Source organism: Bacillus rossius, chromosome 10 (genome assembly GCF_032445375.1).
Source record: "Bacillus rossius redtenbacheri isolate Brsri chromosome 10, Brsri_v3, whole genome shotgun sequence".
Taxonomy (NCBI): domain Eukaryota; kingdom Metazoa; phylum Arthropoda; class Insecta; order Phasmatodea; family Bacillidae; genus Bacillus; species Bacillus rossius.
In genome coordinates, this window is record NC_086337.1 from 54,080,905 (window position 1) to 54,101,166 (window position 20,262).

Below are 20,262 nucleotides of genomic sequence, written 5' to 3' on the forward strand. Positions count from 1 at the left end.
CTTAGTTATTACAGCCATATTTAACTACTACAACCATTAAAAAAATTGAATTCGAAAAAAAGACAAACAGCCAAAGTATTTTAGTTTTTAATTGCATAATATGCTTTTACATACATAATTGATAATAGTCTAGAATTTGTAAATTTGTACTTTTATTTTGGATGGTGGATGGAAAAGGAAGGTTGGGGGGGGGGGGGGGGGGGGGCTGGCTAAATATGATCTGTCCAGAGCACTAGCTGCCTGAAATCGGCTTAACTCCTGCTGCTCGCACCGAGTGCACGGGTGCAGCGGCGGGTCTCGGTCCTGGGTTAGGTTCCCCGGCCTCGTGCTCCAGCGGCAGGATCGGTACACGGGGCGACATCCACGCTCCATGTGTGTTACGGAACTCCTGCTGCTCGCACCGAGTGCACGGGTGCAGCGGCGGGTCTCGGTCCTGGGTTAGGTTCCCCGGCCTCGTGCTCCAGCGGCAGGATCGGTACACGGGGCGACATCCACGCTCCATGTGTGTTACGGAACTCCTGCTGCTCGCACCGAGTGCACGGGTGCAGCGGCGGGTCTCGGTCCTGGGTTAGGTTCCCCGGCCTCGTGCTCCAGCGGCAGGATCGGTACACGGGGCGACATCCACGCTCCATGTGTGTTACGGAACTCCTGCTGCTCGCACCGAGTGCACGGGTGCAGCGGCGGGTCTCGGTCCTGGGTTAGGTTCCCCGGCCTCGTGCTCCAGCGGCAGGATCGGTACACGGGGCGACATCCACGCTCCATGTGTGTTACGGAACTCCTGCTGCTCGCACCGAGTGCACGGGTGCAGCGGCGGGTCTCGGTCCTGGGTTAGGTTCCCCGGCCTCGTGCTCCAGCGGCAGGATCGGTACACGGGGCGACATCCACGCTCCATGTGTGTTACGGAACTCCTGCTGCTCGCACCGAGTGCACGGGTGCAGCGGCGGGTCTCGGTCCTGGGTTAGGGTAGAAACACACATACAGCGGCGCGGCGCGGCGCGACGCGGAGCGACTGCCGCTTTGAAAACAAACTGTCGTATTAGCATGAGTATTATCATACAGGCAGCGGAGCGTGGCGGCGCGGAGCGGAGCGGTGCGTAGCGGCAGTTGAAGAAACAAATCATTTTGTTTCTTGCGAGCGGCAGGAGCGGCAGAGCGATGGATGTAGAGCAGCTAATTGTTGAAGTGTTCGCCAGAAAGCCTTTGTGGCAAGTGAAAAATTGCCAGCATCACAATCGAGGTGTGATAGATAAATTGTGGGGAGAAGTTGCATCAGCTTTGGAGTCTGATAGTAAGTACACTGCAATCATATTTTGTGTAAGCTTGAAAGTCGTAATATTTGAATAATTTTTTATGTATACCTATCTGCACTAAACATTACATAATAAATAAACGGTTTCTTTGTAATTAGTTAATATTAGGCATATGTAAGTACGTTCACATTATAAATGCACTGCTTAGATAAAAATTATGTCAAAAAGATTTTACTCTTCCGCAACAATTCATTATTGTGCAGTGAGTGAAACGCATACGTTTGTGTGCAAACCATTGCCATTTTCCACGAGTAAATTAAAAGTATTATTGCCTTTTTTGACTGAATATATTCTAAATGTTTGCCTTTAAGCATTACACTGAGTTAACATATAAGATACATGGTTGCATACATTTAGTTGTAGGCAAGACAGCAATTCCTTCTTATTTATGTACTAATGGCTGCGGAAACGTACATGAAAAGTTTTCCAAGTGGAAAAAAAATATGTTAATAAAAAAACATTAAATGTTATTCAATGAGTTATTAGTTAGCCTACCCCTATGTAGATTGTTTACAACACTTTTTAACATTGTTTGTTAACAGCATATTTTTTGTAATTGCCTAGCATATTTCGACACAAATATTAATCTAGGTGTATGTAGGCTACCTATAGTCAACCTACGTATTATATATTGTATATAGATACCTCGAGTATACAGGGCATTTTATGACATTCCAGATAAATATAACGAATGATTCGTGCACTGTACATTGTACTTTGTTGAATTATTTTATAAGAGCCTATGTGACATGATGTAATCTTTAAACACTTCGCGAATGTAAAGTGAACGTCGGGTTGCTCTGTTATTTCTTCTGTTTCTTCTCTCTCTTCCGTTATCTTCTTCCTGGATTGAAAATTGACTAACTTCCTTGAAAGTAGGATCATTTTCGCCGTCTCTTTCTCTCACAACATTGTGAAGTACACAAATACACTTAATAATGTCAATAGCTGTTTCTACGTTCGTTTCGATTGCCTTACTTAACACTCTCCATTTGGCATACAATAAGCCAAACGCACACTCAACACATCTTCTCGCTCGAGACAGACGATAATTAAACATATTTTCAGCAGGGCCAAGATGAGTTCGGGGAAATGGGCGTAAAAGGTAGGGTTTTAGAGGGTACGCTTCATCTCCAATCAAAACCACAGGCAGTTTCACATTTGAGTTTGGAAGTTCTTCATCGGGAGGCATGTTGAATGTATTGCTTTCCAGGCGCTGGTACAATGCTGATCCTGAAAATGTACCCCCGTCGCTTTGATTTCCTCTTCCTCCTACTTCAATAGATATGAATCTGTAGTCTGCATCAGCTAATCCTTGCAGTACAATTGAAAAAAAATGTTTGTAGTTGTAATAAAGTGAACCACTATGTGGTGGACATTTCACCATACAATGCTTACCGTCAATTGCAGCTACACAATTAGGAAAATTCCAGCGGTTCCAAAAAGCTCTTTTGCTGGCATTCAATCGTTCTTGTGTGGGTACAGGCATGTGAATCGGAAACAACTGAAGCCAGATAGCTTTGCATGTGTCTATAACTATACATCTTACTGTTGAGGCTCCCATTCGAAATGAAAATCCGAGTGATCTGAAAGAAGCGCCGGTTGCTAAGAACCTGTAAGAAATCAACCATTTTAGACAATTTTGACATTTTACATTGTTACAGATTATGCTTATCATATGCACTGCCATTGAAAAATAAATTATCTCAACTATATGTTTTGGCTGCATGTAATGTAAATGTGAAAATTATTGCAACAGAAATATATTTATTCGTCTCATACTTTCTTTTTTTTTGGTTACAGCAGAAGAATTGCGTAAGAAATGGAAGAATTTGAAAGACCGATTCAGGAAGGAGCTGAGAAAAATAAGAGATAAGAAGTCAGGTGCTGATGGGGCTACCCAACAGGAAAGTGACTGGCCATTTTTTCCATTGTTGCACTTCTTACGGGATCAGATGACTCCAGCACAGATGAGCGGTAATTTGCAAGAAATGACAGCTTCTGAAATCCATGATACAGCAGGAAACAGTGATGATGAGGGAGGACAGGAGACACAAGTACGGTTTGCAAGTGAAAGAACAGTAGATCGACCGCAAACACCTCCAAACACGTTAGTTCGGACACCAGATACTCATGAGCTTGTTCGAAAAAGGAAAAGAGACAATTCACAGGACGTGGCCACGCAGAAGCTCTTACAAATAGAGGAGAAAAAACTGGAATTCCTACGAAAGGAAAACGAGCAAGAGAAAAATGATGACTACCATTTTTGTATGAGCATTATTCCACATATGAATAACTTCACCTCGCGACAAAAATTGCGTGTGCGTAACAGAATTCAAAGTGTGATTATTGAAGAGTTAGATAAAATAGAAGGCACACAGACTAATCAAGGTGGGCTAACAGGATACGTGTACGGGGAGGACGGTCACTATACACAATTACCAATTCACAACAACCAGTCATACCTCCCAGGACCTTCTCATATTTAAGTTGTTGAAGTTTTTAGCATGGTTGCAGTGTACAACAATTTTTTATTTGTTTTAAATATCAAGCAGTGTTTTTATATTTATAACTAATGACTATATTTAATATTTCTTTGTGAATTCCTGGTTATAATATGACAACGCAATTGTGGTATGTAGGTATCTATGTAATGGTATTTCACGTTTGATTTTCTTTTAAACGTAAGTAGTAAAACTTGATTTACTTTGTTAAGGCATATAATTTTTTTTTTTGTCGTTCTGTCCCTACATAATGATTCATTTCTTGTCACTCCACATGAGTAACAACGTTAATTGTTTCAAATAACATTTATTTAACAAAGAAAAGCAAGAACTGTGCCATACGAATAATTTGAACCTATTGAAAATTTGTGAGATAACACTTAATAGTTAAAGTAAAAATAACGTCTTAATCACCTTATAGTTACCACCAATCTTTCTTCAGCACATATAGGTCTCCTCCAGTTTGTTTCTTGTTTCGTAATAGTGGAACCGACTTGATCAAGTATGTACATAAAAGTTTCCAGCGACATTCTCATGTACTGGAAAAATCTGTCCGGATGTCTTTTCACTACCGCGAAAAGGTGATGATATTCACCATTATAACATCTACTTTCACATATTTCATGTATCCACAATCGTCTCCTTTTTTGTGTTAATACATTGTACTTCAAAACAGTATTTTCAACGAGAAACATACGGCGACGCACCTTCGACAGCGACATTATGATACCAATGAATAGGTGTGTGATTGCACTCCGCTGTGGTCTGTTCTGTCTGGAACACTAGCGCTGCTTGCCGCTTCGCTGCGGAACGCTGTCTGTGTGTAGCGCCGTCGCTGCGCCCCGCCCCGCCCCGCGTCGCGCCGCGTCTTGCCGCGTCGCGCCGCGCCGCGCCGCTGTATGTGTGTTTCTACCCTTAGGTTCCCCGGCCTCGTGCTCCAGCGGCAGGATCGGTACACGGGGCGACATCCACGCTCCATGTGTGTTACGGAACTCCTGCTGCTCGCACCGAGTGCACGGGTGCAGCGGTGGGTCTCGGTCCTGGGTTAGGTTCCCCGGCCTCGTGCTCCAGCGGCAGGATCGGTACACGGGGCGACATCCACGCTCCATGTGTGTTACGGAACTCCTGCTGCTCGCACCGAGTGCACGGGTGCAGCGGTGGGTCTCGGTCCTGGGTTAGGTTCCCCGGCCTCGTGCTCCAGCGGCAGGATCGGTACACGGGGCGACATCCACGCTCCATGTGTGTTACGGAACTCCTGCTGCTCGCACCGAGTGCACGGGTGCAGCGGTGGGTCTCGGTCCTGGGTTAGGTTCCCCGGCCTCGTGCTCCAGCGGCAGGATCGGTACACGGGGCGACATCCACGCTCCATGTGTGTTACGGAACTCCTGCTGCTCGCACCGAGTGCACGGGTGCAGCGGTGGGTCTCGGTCCTGGGTTAGGTTCCCCGGCCTCGTGCTCCAGCGGCAGGATCGGTACACGGGGCGACATCCACGCTCCATGTGTGTTACGGAACTCCTGCTGCTCGCACCGAGTGCACGGGTGCAGCGGTGGGTCTCGGTCCTGGGTTAGGTTCCCCGGCCTCGTGCTCCAGCGGCAGGATCGGTACACAGGGCGACATCCACGCTCCATGTGTGTTACGGAACTCCTGCTGCTCGCACCGAGTGCACGAGTGCAGCGGCGGGTCTCGGTCCTGGGTTAGGTTCCCCGGCCTCGTGCTCCAGCGGCAGGATCGGTACACGGGGCGACATCCACGCTCCATGTGTGTTACGGAACTCCTGCTGCTCGCACCGAGTGCACGGGTGCAGCGGTGGGTCTCGGTCCTGGGTTAGGTTCCCCGGCCTCGTGCTCCAGCGGCAGGATCGGTACACAGGGCGACATCCACGCTCCATGTGTGTTACGGAACTCCTGCTGCTCGCACCGAGTGCACGGGTGCAGCGGTGGGTCTCGGTCCTGGGTTAGGTTCCCCGGCCTCGTGCTCCAGCGGCAGGATCGGTACACGGGGCGACATCCACGCTCCATGTGTGTTACGGAACTCCTGCTGCTCGCACCGAGTGCACGAGTGCATCGGTGGGTCTCGGTCCTGGGTTAGGTTCCCCGGCCTCGTGCTCCAGCGGCAGGATCGGTACACGGGGCGACCCCTCAATGACCCGGCCGTGCCTATCGACCGCTCGCGCCCTCTCTTCGCTTTATTTTTAACTCGCACATCGGACCATACAAAAAAATAAATTAATAAATAGGCAATACACCTGATGGACTAAACTTAATTAGAATATTTAAAGTTACCTTGACCGTCATAGCGACGAGTATTGGATACGTGTCAAGATGACCATTTTTTCTCCTTAAGGAAAAGCATAAATATATATATATATTTTTTCCTTTTGTACGTATACCGAAACCGTTGGTACTTATTATTTTATTAGTAATTAAAAAAAAATATTTTTAGCTTATACGAATATAATATAAATTTAAAACTCGATATTTCTTTTTACAGCTATAGCGGGATGGTCTCGTGTTACTGCTTGGAATGGAAACTTCATTTCTGTGCTGGCCACGGGAGCAATTGTGGTTAGTTTCCACTCCACTGGCCGCGCCACTTTACCGATGCTCGGCTTCACATCAACGTCGGGTTATTGTACATTCACGTCTTCATTTTTGTTTTGTTGGCATTTCCATGGATGCTGTTTAACTTTTGAAGCATTTATAAATTACTTTTAAATGTTAAAATTTTGCCGCAAGTAATATTCAATGTATAATCTGATAAGCTTATATTAGTAACTAAAAATTTTTATTGACTAATTGCATTAGGGTATTTTACTAGAAATGCGTTATATTGATGTGTAAAGACTCCTCTACGTGATAATGTTTTATCGCGTAATAATAAGCATCGTTTATTGCATCTTCACAGCTTCAGTGGATAAACAAAAGAGGAAGGGGGGGGGGGGGAAGGGGTAATATTGACACTAAAACACCGACATGGGCCTACAGTAGTAGATGTATGCGACGTGGCGACTCACATAGTAACATAATGTCATCACTGATAACTTCGGGGTATATATTCCCCCCTTCCCCCGCGATCGCCGATGCCGTGTCTCCAGTTCGGCTGGGGAGCTGAAGGGAGAGGTGGTGTGTCAGAACTACTAGATCTACCCCTGGCCGCGTGCTTTCGAAATGCATTTGTCTGTAGAAACTTCCATGTGTTCATCTTCCAAGTCATGGGTCTACACTCACTTTTTAATGCAACCGTCCACGAGTTTTTATTTACATTATGCTATGATCTGGTGACTATCTACGAATGCATTCAAATATCCCCAATTTTTCCCAGAGCACATTTCAGTATATAACTAAGAGGTAGTAACTATTGATATTATTATAAATCCCGATGGTTACTCTAGGAGGGAATAATCAGGCGTCCCACTGGGCCAAGGCCCTGTCGAAGTCAGAGAATTGTAAAATCCAACATGGCGTCCCGGGCGGAGCGCGGTTGGCGGACCTGGCGCGCCGCGGAGGGAATGTTGGCAGCGCTGGGCGGCGGACTGCGGGGAGAGGTCGCGCGGGGGAAGTGGGGCGCCGCTAGGATACCAGGATGCCGCGCCGCCCGGCCGGGCGCAAGTGGGTTACCGCCGTCTCGGTACCTCTCGTCGCCTCCATTAAACCGCAGTCTCTCGATTCCACGTTCCAGACAAGATCAAGTTTGTCTTCGTTTTTACACATTTCGAATCATTTTTAGCGCGACAGTAACAATTTTATGTTTCTAAAAATGTACAAATTAATCCGTTTGACTGTCATATTCACAAGCAGAAATTACGTCACACGTGTAGCCTATGGTGAAAGCGTTCATGCTTTTTTATTTTTATTTCGCCATCAAAATTAAGTTCAAATTAATAATTTTTTAAGTGTAATGTTTGGTATAATTGCAAGATTACGTTTGATCCCGAAAGAAGGGTGCTGGTGCTGCCTTGGTACACGAACCAGTCGCGCCTCCGCGCAGTTAGCCGGCTCGCTCGTCAGTCGGGTTGCCGAGGCATGCCGCCGCCCGAAGGACGCCATCCAGTAGAAAACCTTGTCTTCAAGGTCAGCCACTGTCCCCTCTCCTGTGCCGCGCGCTCCTCCAGCGAGGTTACTGCTCGAACCTCCTTGGCGGCAACTCTCTAGGGTTGGCAACACACGTCGCTGAAATATCAGCGTGGAAATATTGGGAATCCTTTTCACAGACGAGAGAGCCAAACCATCCGATCGTGAATCTTCGGGTTTTTTGTTCATTGTAAATAAATATGGCGGTGTTGATAAAATGATACCAATGGTCAATTAGGTTAGGTTAGCTACATTATAAATACTTTAAAACATTGTGGATGGTTTATTTGGTTAGGATAGCTACATTAAAGATACGGAGGAAAAAAAAAGCTAGCATGAACTTCGGGGAACTTCGGGTTTTGGCTCTCTCGTTTATGAAAAGAAGGCTTCCCGAAAATATTGATATTTTCGATGTATCTGTCTATTATAACTTAGGTAACTGTAACAAACTTTCACCTATGTTTTACTTATTACAACATTATTATTTAAGTCCTTGATACATCTAATCTAATGCATCAGTTTGCTGAGCTTTTGTAAAGTGCCTCCACATGTCGCCACCGTCACAACACTGAATACAAAATCAATCCGTCACATCACAACATTGAAAATACTGAATTATAAAAACGTAAAATCCGTCACTAGATGTACGTCCACGTATTTACTTCCACGTCATTGGCCACTGGCCATTGACCTTGCCCAACAATGGCATGTCACTGCATTGCAATGCTTCAACTTACCAACCTAGGAAATTCCTAAATTGTGAGCTCCAATTTTACTATTTTTACTACCAAATTTATTTACAGATACTTTTAATGAAATTGTTGTTAATAGAAAAGATTATTTTATTCAAATTCAATATTATTGGAGCTAAATATCAATATAAAAAATATTGGCATTAAAATATTGATAGCAAATATAGATATTTTGAACCTTAAATATCAATATTTTTGATATATTGATGCATCATTGCTATCCCTAATCGTCACTTGCTACAATCATGGGGGAGAAACTCGAATTGTCAACACAGAGATCAGTTTTTGAAGTAGTTTTGGGCCCACTGGCTTTTATAATATAATACTAACATAACTAAATTGATTGTGAGAAGTGATGCATCAACTATTATCAGGTAAACCAACATATTTTGTGGTGTGGCATACCAGCAATACTGCATCTTCTACTCTTTTATGTAGAAAATCGTTTTTAAACAAACTAGTAATAAGTGTTTTTTTGCACATTTATTATCTTCTGCTAAGCAGTTATAGGTTGAGTAGTGGAATTATCATCATAAAGCTAACACACTACATCATATTAAAACTGCATCTCTAAAAGTTTTTTGGACTCTTCAAATATAGTAGGTGGAACACAAGAAATTTAATGTTGGCTGATGCTTGATTTGCATTTTGCATCTTGTATAATTTATAAACAGGTGTTTGATAAGTTATGTTTTAACTCTTTGCGCATTGCATTGCTTCTTGCATTATGTATAAACCCCACCCAACCTTAGTGAGTGTCCGTGTGTTTGCTCAGAAACTATGCAGAGCTCTAGCTCTTGTTTTATAAAAGTTTTTTAACATTCATATGTACTATTTATGAATATTAATTTTTTTCTTACAATTAATATCTTTGAATAAATTAAACATTCTGGAGTAGGTATTGAAAATGGAGTGCCACAAGAAGTCACATTTCACAAGAAATAAGTAATATTAAGTTAATGAAAGTATAAAAAAGTAATACTAATTCAAGCTTTTATTTAATATCTCCTGAGAAATGGTTTTCATATGATAAAATTGTTTCTTGGGTCACCGTGTGATGGTCAAGAAACAAAATTATTTTACTTGGACAGGGGATTGCTACGTTTTTTCCATTACTTTATGAGTGTGGAACTACATGACGAAAAATTAAAAAAAGTGTTGATTTTTTTAAAAATAATTTTGTGACAGTTGGACATTTGGCAAGCACGTTAAATGCAGAATTAATTTCAAAAAGTTTTTGGTGCAAACCTCTGCACAGGATTTGTCTCGTGCAGTCGGCGCCGGCGGACTGCCGCTCAGGACAGGTGTTGACGGTGCTCATCGGCACCAGCTGTTTGCTCTAAGCATGAGCACCGACTCGTGCATTGCGTCACGTGCTGCTACTGAAAACTGAGCAAAGTCCGCCGGGAACAGCTCATTGCACCACTTACGTGTACCATTGAAACTTTTTTTTTAAACAGAATTTGTTAAATGCAGGCCTGTTTCAGGAAAACAAAATTTTTAAATGGTCAAGTTTTAGTACTGTACTTGGCAAAAAAAAATTTGTACTAAAAAATAAAATATTTGGTAAATTAGATTTTTAGAAAATTACAATGATTCACATAGATACCTAATTGGTACTAAAATATTTTTTAACAGTTTACATTAAGCTTAATTTAAGACTGATTTTTAGCTTGCCATGTTGAATTATTTTATTTAATTGTCATGGTATATTTGTTCCAAAATTACTTCTGTGTGGGTTTGTTTCATTGTATAAGTATTTATTTTAATGTGGTGTTGCAAATTTTTCTTGCCATGTGTGTACAAAGTGACTTTCGGGTGCAGAAAGTCCGGGGAAGTGTGTATAATCTAAAACGTTAATTATACTGAAAAACTAATATTCACGGCCACAAAACAAAAGTTAATTTTCTGTGTTCCCACATCTGTGTAAAGCAGACAGTTTATCATCTGTAGTTGATAGTGGTTGCGATTGAACCTTAAGCAGTTTTTCTAATTTTGCAATTTAGGTTACAGTCATAATACAGTAAATCCTTGTTAAGTAGTTTGTCTAGGTATTTATAAATTTAAATATTTTAACAGGGTAATTTTTTTAAAGTTTAATTTCAAGAGGATTTTACTGTAAAGTTATTTTACAACATGTTAATTATCATTTATAAATTTTTTTTATTCTTAACAGTTTAGTAGCATTAAATCAAATAATTATTCTTGATGCAAAAAAATATTATTTACATATACATGAACGTACTATGTTGTTCTTATTAAAACCATGTTGAATGAATCATCTGAATTTTCTGGTGAATGAATGTACAGTATACTGTTCCAATATCTGAACAAAAATTGTATATAATTAATGCCTTTAAATTTAGAATTACTATTTTTTACTCTACTGTGTTATGTATTAATGGTGTATCTAGGTTTTCTGTAGTGAAGAAGTTTTTGGACCTAAGTCCATTTCTTGCCTTTTTCGGTGTATTATCACCAAAGTGGTGTTAGTTGCAAGTTCAGGAAAAGGATTATCACTCTGTGTTTCTGGAACTTTTCCTTGAAATATATATCATTTCAACTGGTCTCCATAGGTGTCTATAGTGTTTGGACATTATTCTGTTGTGCAGTCTATCATGATCTCACAACCGTGGCAGCCTTGAACTATTTACTTTTTTTTGAGTTCCTCCCCTGGGAAAATTTGATAAATTAACTCTCAATCAAAATTTAAGCTAACTTGTAACTTGCGTTCAATTATGGTTTTGCCAATTTATGTTAATTTTTTTATATTCTTTCCTGGTAAATTAACCTTGGTCAGTTTTATAAATTGGAACAATCAAATTCCTGTGGACTACCAATTATTATACGTAGCAATAATAAAATCATGTAATGAAATTAATATCGGCTAGTACTATGAATTACAAGCTAATAAAAATTTATTTTCCTTTTCCCATTTATCCATTTTTTTAACAGAACACTAGAGAAAAAATAAATTAAAAATGAAAAAAAAAAGTTGGGCCTTGGGCGATTGCCCTGCCCCGGAGCGGCCTTTGAGTCACACCCTTAAATGATTACTAATGGAAAACTGAGTCATAAAAAAAATTTTTCTTTGCACAAAAATTTTATTTTTCTTGTACGTACGAAGAAAGTGAAAAACTAGTATTTTAGGTTTCAATTGTTATTGACTCCCGTAGAAGATGTACCATGTAAAGATGCAGGTGTGAGAGAGCCGAGTATTGAGGAGGGCGGTGTCCTGTTGCAGAGCCCTGTTATGATGGGGCTCCAAGCGACCGGCAGCAAGCGCAAGCGGGCGGAGCCAGGGGCCCGCCCGCAGCCCGCCAAGGTGGGGCGTCGCGAGGAGACGCTGTGTGATGTGGTGGCGGGCTCGGCCCCCGGCCTGGACGACTGGCGGCTCGAGAGCACCAGCTCCGTGCTGGCCTCCGCGCTGCTGGGCGACCCCGCCGCGCGCCACGACGAGGAGGACGAGGAGGAGGAGGAGGAGGACGACGACGACGACGAGGACCTGGGCCCCGCGAGGAGCAGCTACCAGTGCGTCAGGTACGGCGTCGACTGCTACCCGGGCGCCTACGGCTCGGGCGAGGACCACGGCGCGTACGCCCAGTACCACCCCCCCTCCCCGCACCAGTACCTCCCCTCCAGGACTGCCTACTGGGGCCCCCAGGGCGCGATGGACGGCGCGAGCGGCTCCGAGTACTACGACCGGGACGCCGGCTCCCAACAGACGATACGTTGCGACGAGAACGGCAAGTCGTACCTGGACCTGGGCAGCTCGAGTGCGCGCTACGTGCCAGGAGGCGGTGCGGCGAGTGCGGCGAGTGCGGCGAGTGTGGCGAGTGTGGCGAGTGGGGGGGGCCCGGCCAAGTGCTGCGACGGCAGCAGGACGAACTGGTGCGACCGGGGCCCGGCCTCGGCGTGCTACCGCCAGCACCGGCTGGCGGTGCTGAACATCTCCATGTGCAAGCTGGGCAGGTACCGGCAGTTCCCCGACCCCAGCCTGCACCGCTCGGTGCTCATCTGCAACACGCTCAGGTACATCGAGCGCGAGATGGAGCAGGAGGGGCTGTTCTTCAACGGCGGGGCGGGGGCGGGGGGCGGCGCCCAGGCCCCCGCGCCGGTGGAGCCCGCGCCCGCCTACCCCCCCACCTTCCCCGAAGTGCCTGCCGCCGAGACCCCGTACCGCGGCATGGACGTTCCCCCCCCGTACGAGCAGAACCTGCGCGAGTTCTCGTCGGGACGCGCGACGCCCTTCCCGCACGGCGGCTACGAGACGGACTCGGGGCTGGGGGAGGACGAGTCGGGGCGCGGCATCAACTGGGGGTCGGTGCTGAGCCTGTCGAGCCAGTCGGACCTGGACCCGCTCAACAACAACGAGCTGTACGCTTCGTCGCCGCCGGGCGACTCCCCGTGCCTGCTGCCCGACGTGGACCTGGGGCAGGAGCTGGACGACTTCCTGCCCGGCTGGAAGCTCGCGCCGCTCAGCGCGGATGACGTGCTCCGGTCCGTGCCGGGCCGGCAGGACGGCGAGCTGGACGGCCTCATGCGCGTCCTGGTGGGCACCTAGTCCGTCCGCTCCCTCCCCGATACGCTCAGGTTGTGAACATGGTCATTGCCGTCTGCAGCGGCCTGTGGTCCTTTATTTTTTTAAACGAACAAACGTCTTTTACGGATTTACGTTACTTAATTTTTGGCCGTGGAGGCATGAGTTTTTTTAAATAAAAAAAAAATGAACGAAAAAAAAATTTGTTTCCATGGAAATTTCAGAAGGTTGTTAAACTGAAGTAGTAAAATAGAAAGGCATTCTTTTGAAAAGAGCCCTGGAATTGCTATTTAGATATTATATACTTCATATTTCATATTTTATATACATATTGTGAGATTAAGATGTTTTTTTTATGTTTCAAATAGCTTTCTATTCCACTAATAAGAGCATGGTATGCATTATCTTGTATTTTTATTGGTGTGTGTGATTTTTCTTGCATCGAGAATTTTGCATGTTATGAAATGGAATTAGGTGGTTAATCACTTGACAGCTCCCTCATCTTATGGTGCTCACCGAATATTATTCTTCATGACGTTAGCCAATTTTTGGTGCATAAGAAACTTCATCTGCACAAAGATGTAGTAAAAATTTCCAGTTAAAAAAATGTAACGGATTGTTGAAAATTTAAATGTGTTTGTCAACCATTTTTTTTGGCAACACAATTTTGCTAACTTACTGATAACTAATACTCTCAAATGTTTGGCTTGAACACAAATACTCTTAAATTTTTTTTTACAAAGAAGTTCAAAAGCTAACTTTTATTATTTTTCTGTTTTTTAAAAGGCCTACAGTTATAAAGTAGAGTTGCCATGCCGAACATTTCTAGGGTTTATAACTTGCAATGGCAGGATAGAATTTTAGACATGAGGTATTGTTCTATTAGCTTATTGAAATAAGAATGTCTTTCAGTTCAGAAAAATTATAATACATAACAGTTAATCTTTACCATGATCTCAAATTGTGTACCTATTCAAATTTTTCAGCACCCGTAGATATTGTTTATATTGAAAATGGCTCTAAATGATTCTTATTGACTGATGGTTTTTGAATATTAATGCTCTTGCCCTCTTAAATTGCAGGAATGATTTCTTGTACTGCAACTCCTTGTTATTGGCAGCTTGACTGGTGCTTGAAAGAATGCATGGGAGTTCAATTGAGATATTACAAGTTGTGTATCAATACTGGAATTACCTTCTTTTGAATGATTGATTTCGAGTGATGATAATTTTTTTTAGTTTTTTTTTATTATTATTATTTTTTTGGAAATTTTTATGTTTGGACCTGTGTGAAAATTCACCTTGGACTTAAGCAATGTTAACATTATGAGAGGAAATCTCATGAAAACTGTCAATTTATATATATATATATATATATATGATTGTAAATTTTTTAATAATTTTTTTTTGTTACTTAACGTGTAGCACAAGAAAATTGTGTGTTACAAAATTAGTGGTAAGAATGATAAGCTATGTGTAAACTATCATGAAAATGAACCATAGTTTTATTTTATTTCCAGTGACAGAAGTGCATGCTTGCGTAAGCTTGGTTCTCCGCACTAGCTAATGTACATAGGCTACTTAAGTTGTAAGTATCAAAACTGTAATTGTAAATATAATGTAAGTGGTCAAAAGTAAATATCTTGAGTAAATGTGTACGTATAAAATATATTTTGACATGAGAAAAAGAAAAAAAGGCTTTCAAATTTTGATAGTAAATATTTTCATTATGAAGTAAATATTGAACTCTAGTCCCGAATGTCTAAATGTTGGGCATTTTTTGTGCCAGTACCGGGAGCCAAGCTGATGGTTCGAGTCGGAAACGCGAGGGACTTGTGTCTCGGTTCACGTGTAGGCGTAGCGAGTGTTCGTTTGAAGAGAGCAGCCTCGAACATAGTCTCATTTCCACACCAGCCTGCGCGTTGTTCCTGCTTGCGACGTCGCTCCGCGGCTCGGGCCAATTTTGAAAAACTAACTCTCTCAAACAAAACTTTGGAACTCAAGTTTTGATGTTAGTTTTGCTAATTTTCCTCAAAAAATTTTAATATTCAACCCTGATAAATTATCCCCGGGTCAGTTTTATAAAAGCTTATGACCAAATTCGGGTGGAATTGCGTAAATTATACGTGGCAATAGAATATTTGAAATTTTTCCTAACTATGAAATTATGAATTGAAATTGGTACTGACCAGCTACGGAGACTCATTGCACCAGTCGTTGCTAGTAAAATTTTTTTATTTTTCTTCCCCATAAAGCCAATATTTTTAACAGAACATTTTACAAACAAGTAAAACAAAAATGAAAAATGCCGGTGCAGGGCCCTGCCTGGTTGTCATGTCGGGCTTGTTCCTCACCTGTTGTTTCACGAGAATAATTCAGTAGATGGTTTGTAACTTAGAAAATCACAACAGATGGTTTCCAAAAGGTTCATGCAATGAGTGGCTCCGACGTCTACCTCGCAGCTTTGTTACCTCAGGCTAGCTGGAGGAAGAGAGCGTACGTTTATCGACTCAACATTTTCTCATCCGGAATAAAAAATTTTTTTGAGCAGTGAAAAATAAATTTTATCATAATGATTTTGAACCTCTATTTTCAACTTAGAGCAAGGTTGCAACAAGGCATAATCCATGCCATCTCGAGTTTCTGGGCTTTGGCCACGTCGAGTGACAATTTTTAGAGTTAATAGTCAAAATTATTGATCAGAATAGTAAAATTCAACCTAGGTGCAGACAGAGCTAGATTGTTAATATGCCCAAATGGCATGCTTACACACTCACTGTATTTTTTTTTCCACGCATTATTTCAATATTCTAATGCTGCCTATGATGCTGATATCTTGGCACGAGTGTGTGAAGTGGAAATGACGTTATGGCCGACGCGTAGGCAAACCGCTGACTGGTGAGCAATATATATAAATATATATATGATTGTGCTGTGATATTGTTGTGTACAATTCTGTTACACTGACTCCATGGCTGCTGATACTAGTTGGTACTTGAAAAATAACTATAGAAATCTATTATAAAAAAATAGTGCAGAAGATGAGAAAAAAAAATGTATGACTGTACAAGTGATGAAACTGCAATAAACGTGATGACAGGAGTTTACAAACTTGTTGTAATATCACCGTTTCGTGTGTATGGACTCGATATGAATTTGTCATTGGTATTTCTAATAATTTGCTGGGTTAGAGTTAAGAAACAATAGGAAAAAAACATAAATGGCAAAAAAAAAGTACACCTCTGGACAGAAATTTATTTAAAACAAAAAATAAATATAATGGCTTTGTGTAAAATTCTGTGTCAAAAAACTGCATGTTTCTCCTTCAAGATAGGCTTGTTTCTTGCCAAGGTTGAGACTGACAGAGCAACAAACAAAAACTAAAAACGACTACGTACTAAGTTTTTTAATGCACAGCATTTCCACAATCTTCCTTAAGACTCCCTGTTTATTCCAAGAACATGGCATATATTCCGTGGCACATAGATGGGATTCTCTCTGGCCTGGCAATTCCTACACTACATATAGCATTACGGGACAGCATTACATTGTAAAAGTCGTTCCCTACCATTCTTATGGATGGGCCCTTTCAAGATTATGAGTTAACAACCCCACAACTATTACGAGCCATCAAGGGTTACATAATGGGCAAGGAGGGGGGGGATAAACCAATTTTTTCCTAAGCATGATCTCCAGCTTGCCCCCACCCCCCAATCATGAATCATGTTGCAAACCAAGGAAGATTAAGCCTATATATTTTTTTTTAATTCTAAAAATTGGTTAAGTTTTGTTTGGTATATAATTAGCATTTCCAAGATTTCAGGATGCGAGACCAGTCTTCATGCGACAGGTTTTTGCTAAAGACGTTGTAAATTGTCGAGTACTAGCCTTTGATGAACGGCTATTCAGGGGAGACAACTTTGGCAACTTTGTGCTCGCACGTTTAAAATTTAGAAATGTGTTACAGAGATAAGTATTTGTTTGTTGCTCAACTTTAGAAGTTCTCTTTTATGTTCCTGGATTTTTAAATTTATTTAGCCATAGCGTACATCAACATAATTTTTTTTTTTTCGCTGTTGGAGATGTTTTAATGCTGCACCAAAATTTCATTGATATTTCATCAACATCACAAACACGAGTACATACAATTCAATGGGAAAGAATATTTCATTTTTTTTTTACAAAGTTATATAAATTAATCAAATCTATGAACTGTATATACTATGTTAAGTGGAACATTAAGAATACGTTAAACAAACACGTGAATTTTATTTTTTAATCTTTTATTTCTGTAATCAGATAATATATTAAAATATTGGTACTAAACAATTATTGACAAAAGAGTTTAATATCATTAATCTTCTTTGTATACATAATTGGCTACAAGCTTTCACCACAGTGTAAGTCAAAGTGTGTGTTAAATAATACTTGAGCATTAAGTTATTAGTTCCATATACTTTAAAATAATTTGGTATTTTATAAGATTGTTGAATGCAAAGCTCTGAGAATAAAAAAATTTCAGCAGCAATAAATGTGAACTTAGATTCATGTGTTGGTAACATTTTATACACATAATCCCGTGGAAAGTTGTGAATATTTAAATTCATTAATGAAATTGATGAGAAAGTCTTTCCCAAAATATACCTAGTGGGAATTCTGGCCAACTCGCTTAGCTATTTAAAAGAAAATTAATTAATTCTGTAGCAGTTCACTAAAATGAGGTGCAAAATATTTATTTTAAGAAGTAATATCAAAAATTATTATTACTTTTTTTAAACCTTTGCCGTGCAATTATTGTGTCATTTTTATACAGGTTTTAGACTGAAAATGTCACTTCAGTAAGCAGACGCTTTACATGCAACGAAACAAAATGATTTAATGGTGTAAATGTTTGATTATTTTCCTAATTACAGGAGCAAGTTAATGAAGTAAATGAATGAAGTGTCATACTGATAGAAAATGTCATAATATTTCAATTTTTTTACCTTTGTATTTTCACCTTTTAATTAGAAAATGAGGCATTACGTTGTTGGATATATTGCAGCTGTGATACCATTGCACTAAAACATTTAAAACTTTAATTTCTTCACAAACTATTATTTAGAAATCTGTTCTAAGTAGCTGTATATGTAATGTATCTAGGCCTAGAAAAGTATTTTTTTTTTGAAGACTTAAAAAAAATTGCCATACTAGGATCTGCTAGCAACATTAACTTGAGTGTTAAGTCTTTATACGTTCATTAAACTTCTACAGTTCAAAAATAAATAGTTAATCACAAGATAGTAAAAATATGAAAAAAAAAATATTTGCCACAAACATTTCTGTATTGTATTGTTTGATGTATCTGTCTGATAATATACGTGAGATCTAAATGTTCCAAAATAAAATCTCTGTATACAGAAATGTAGTGAACCCGATACTGGCAAGTCAGACACATTGCTTTATGAATTTGTACCACAAAGTCTTGTAAGAGTGCATTATAATAGAAATTTTAAAAATGTTACAGAAAATACTCAGAATTTTATATATTTTAATACAGTGAACTGAAATTACCATTAACTGTAATGTGACATTTTTAATTTACATTTGGAGGTAAAATGTGTTAACAAATTTGATGTGGTACATCACATTAAGTAGTGTGTGATGCTTTGTCAAACTTTGAACGTAAACCGTATTTGCAAGCTAAGATGGCAATGTTTACTGTAACGGACATTGTTTAGTGTCATTTTCATCAAACCAAGTAGTGTTTCTAACAAGTTTGTTAAACTTATTTTCCTTAAATAATATTTTGTAAAGGTAATTAAAAAAGCGAAGATGCACTAACTGTTAATTCGGTTTCACAGTGTTGAGTGTGAAATACGAAAATTAATGATGACATTAATGTACAAAAAAAAATGTTTGTATATTTCTTAAGCCAAAGATATTTTAATGTCACTGGGAGTGTGTGTGGAGGAAGATATTGTGCTTTATAATGGAGAGTTAGTTTATATTGTATATTGATCTAGCATTAGATGTATTTATTCCAGCGCCAAGAATAGGTACATGTGACGTCCTTGTACAGCCCCACGGAGCAATAAATAGTGGTTTACAAAATAACTGTGCAGTTAATTATTTACTTCCCCCGAGCTCGTAGATCCTGGGGGAAACGGCGGTGGTGGCTCCGTTCACAACGCAACACTGGTTGGTTCCACAAACAAAATAGGTTGGGCAAAGCACGTAGCACCCACGGTGCGAATGAAGTGGAATGTTTTGGGAGAACACGTGACTGTACCGAGATGATGACAGCGTCCGGTGAAACAGACATCGTAGTTGTTGGCGTCTGAGACACACAGCTGTCCCGTGAGGCAGCGTTGCCCTAGCCGTTGTGACTGATCCCGGGCACGCACAGGTGTTGTAGTTTCGAAAGACCACCAGGACGCTGCCTCATGACTTGTGAACACGCGAGGCAAGGACACTCGACATCAAATTTCTAGAAAGGTAATTAGTAATAGGCAAAGATGGTCTGTGAAACATAATAAAAAAAATTTACACTATTCTAGAACAATGCTTTCTTTTCCAGACTACAGAAAATTTGCACAATTCATACATAGTTCATCCGGACAAACGAAAATCTGGATAAGCCCAGCAATATGGGTAATAAGCAAAATTAAATTTTTAAATGAGATTTACAGTTTACAATATAAAAACTATTTTTAATAACTTAGAAACAAAACAACTTTTTACATAATTTCTTAGCATAGAATTTGTTAATTTCCCTCTGTTTCAAACATGTATGGTGTTTGAACGAAGCAATGGTCAGGTATATTATCATGTGCTAACCATCTGTTTGCGTAAATGTAGAATACAATCATAATTTTTATGTGAACATTAAATAAAATTCTACAAATCTGATCAGGATTATGTGGATCAACAAGGTTTTACTGTGTACTCATGTTCTTAAAACCAGAAGAAAAAACTGCTGGTGATCATGCAATTAGAAACTGTTGGCACACAAACACGCATCTCAGATGTGGGAGGTGCTAGGGGTCCAACAATGGATCGATCCTTGGGTGGTGGTTCGTTCCGATTGGCCAGGATCTTCACGAC

The 20,262-nt window shown here is 40.9% G+C and overlaps 1 protein-coding gene across 2 annotated transcripts in view; it reads left to right on the top strand.

Moving 5' to 3' along the window:
* Nucleotides 1–19,272, top strand: part of LOC134536156 (uncharacterized) — a 71,894-nt gene extending 52,622 nt beyond the window's left edge. For both annotated transcript variants that reach the window (XM_063375780.1, XM_063375779.1), the window contains one exon: nucleotides 11,882–19,272. In XM_063375780.1, the coding sequence (XP_063231850.1) occupies nucleotides 11,882–13,201 (1,320 nt within the window). In that variant the 3' untranslated portion in view covers nucleotides 13,202–19,272. The remainder of the gene's footprint in view (nucleotides 1–11,881) is intronic.
* The last annotated feature ends 990 nt before the right edge of the window (nucleotides 19,273–20,262 follow it).